The following is a 2,373-nucleotide window of genomic DNA, read 5'->3' as shown; positions in this document are numbered from 1 at the left end:
TGGGGTGGGTCGGCCGCCCGGCCTCCTCTCCGTTCCGCTTTCTGGCCTGTGGGCAGCCCAGGGTTGGTGTCCCCAGAAGCCGGGGGAGCAGAGCCAGCTGGACTGGACCAGGCCAGGCAGCCGGCTCAGGCCACCCGAGGGTGGCTGACCAAGAGGGCGCCTCCTTGCAGAGCCCAGGGCTCCCGGGTGCTGGTGCACTGCAAGATGGGGGTGAGCCGCTCGGCAGCCACCGTCATGGCCTACGCCATGAAGCAGTACAACTGGGGCCTGGAGCAGGCCCTGCGGCACGTGCAGGAGCTTCGGCCCATTGCCCGGCCCAACCCCGGCTTCCTCCGGCAGCTGCACACCTACCAAGGCATCCTCACGGCCAGGTATGGCAGCTCGAGGGGCCGGGGAGGCGGCCGGGCCAGAGGGCGGCCGGGCCGGAGCCTTCACCCCTGTGCCTTCCAGCCGCCAGAGCCACGTGTGGGAGCAGAAGGCCGGCGGGAGGACCTCCCCGGACGAGCCCCAAGAAGCTTCCTGGTCCCCCCCACCAGCCTCCCCGGAGTCAGGGGACAGCGAGGACCTGAAGGCTGCCGGCGGGGAGGAGCAGCAGGGCGGGGGGAGAGAGGGGCCCAGCCTCGGGGGGCAGAGGCCCCGGCCCCGCATGGACCTCCGCGGCATCATGAGGTCTATCAGCCTCCTGGAGCCCCCAGACCTGGGGAGTCACCCCGAAACCAGCGATCTGCCAGAGGTGAGGATAGTGGGGTACCCCCAGGATATTGGGGTGCCAGCGTCCCACCTCCAGGTCCTCCAACAAGACTGTGGGAGGCAGAGGGGCCTCCATCTGGAAGGGGCAGGAGGGGCCCCGCGGGGGTGAGGGGGGCACCCCAAGGAAGGGCACAGGCTGGGGGGCACACACAGGGCCTCTGCTGGCACGGACGTCCACCCTTGCCCATCCACTTCCTTCATCCTTGCAGGTGTTTTCCTCTTCTCCCTGCGAGAGCTCGGACGAGGCTCTCTCGCAGGCTTCGGTGGACCGGAGGGAACCTCGGCCTGCCCTGTTCTCCCGAAAGTCTGTGGCTGCCTTACACAGTGCGGCCCTGGTGGCCAGCCGGAGCCAGGCCTTCCAGGCCCGGGGCCAGGCCGAGCCTGTGGAGGCCCCTAAGCCTCGGGCTCGGAGGGTCACGAGACAGACCAGCGTGGAGAGCAGCGGGGAGGAGGGAGGGCCCTGAGGCCTCTCCTCAGCACGAGGACCGAAGAGGGGCCTCACGCCTGCCTGCCGCCCGCCTCTCACCTCCTTGGCCCCTTCCCTTCGGCCCTCTCCCCTCACTGGTGCCACGCTGACCACTCCCCAGGGCCTGGGCCTCCCGCTCCTCCCTGCTGTTTATCTAGAGGAAGGGAGGCCAGGAGGGAGGAGGCTGGAGAGCTCTTCTCTGCCCTTCAGCTCTCAAAGTCCGAACTTGGGCCCCAAGACCAGCCCCCCAAGTCTCTGTGACCTATGGCTTGTCCTCTTTCCCAAGGGGAACAAGGCTCCCCCTCTTCTCCCAGTGGTGGCTCCCTAGGATTTAGTCAGGGCCGTCGGTCAGAACCTCAGAGGGCCAGGGACGGAGCGCACCTCAAGAATGGTGGCTGCCGTGGCCAGATGGGGCTTTGGGGCCCCCCCGGACGCCTGGGCCCAGCTGTTGCTGTCTGCCTCACGCCCGCCCTTCCCAATGGACTCGAGGCTCTTGCTGTGGCCTAGGACTGTGGAGGACTGTGGACTCTCCATCCTTGGAGGGCCTGGCAGCTCGGGGTCAGAAGGGCTCGCCAGCCTCCCTGGCACTTCTGGGCCGCTCTGTGAGTTGGGTCGCCAGACCCCAGCGGGCAGAGGGAGGCCAGCGCTCCTTTAAGACCCCCCCCCATTAGCTAGCCAGCGTTTTCTATGGCCTTTTAATTAGGTGGCTTTTAATTTAGAAATAAAAACCCACAGAGTTTCTTATTAAATTATTCCCCATTTTCTGGAATGATGCTGTTTCCCCGTCAAATGCTTCCATCTGGGGCCACTTCGGAGGTGTTTCTGGACTCCTCCCGCTCTCCACTTGCATTCCGCCGGCCTCATTCCTTCACTGGGCAAGCATTTATGAAGTGCCTGCTGTGTACCCGGCATCCCGCCGGGTTGGGAGGGCACAAAGGCCCTGCCCTCCAGGAGCATTTCTGTTGGGGAAACAGCACACCAGGGAGATACCAAATGTGGGTAAAGGGATTAGGAGGCCGGGGCTCCTTCTTAGGGTCTGGGCTATGAGGGACAGACCCAGAGGCCAGGATGGACTCCCCTTCCTTCAGGCCTGGGAGAGCACCTTCTTCATGTTCCAGAAAAGGAGTTGAAAGGGCCTTTGAAGCAAGCTATGCTCC

The 2,373-nt window shown here is 65.1% G+C and overlaps 1 protein-coding gene across 1 annotated transcript; it reads left to right on the top strand.

Annotated features, from left to right (window-relative positions):
- Nucleotides 1–170: 170 nt before the first annotated feature.
- LOC123256682 (protein phosphatase Slingshot homolog 3-like) lies at nucleotides 171–1,969 on the top strand (the record flags this gene model as incomplete). Its single annotated transcript, XM_044685260.1, has 3 exons — nucleotides 171–371; nucleotides 451–733; nucleotides 960–1,969. Coding segments are annotated over 3 exons (739 nt in total), but the record flags the coding sequence as incomplete, so codon positions are not given.
- Nucleotides 1,970–2,373: the final 404 nt, after the last annotated feature.

This window comes from Gracilinanus agilis, unplaced genomic scaffold (genome assembly GCF_016433145.1).
Source record: "Gracilinanus agilis isolate LMUSP501 unplaced genomic scaffold, AgileGrace unplaced_scaffold8464, whole genome shotgun sequence".
Taxonomy (NCBI): Eukaryota; Metazoa; Chordata; class Mammalia; order Didelphimorphia; family Didelphidae; genus Gracilinanus; species Gracilinanus agilis.
This window is presented reverse-complemented; position numbering and strand designations above follow the sequence as displayed.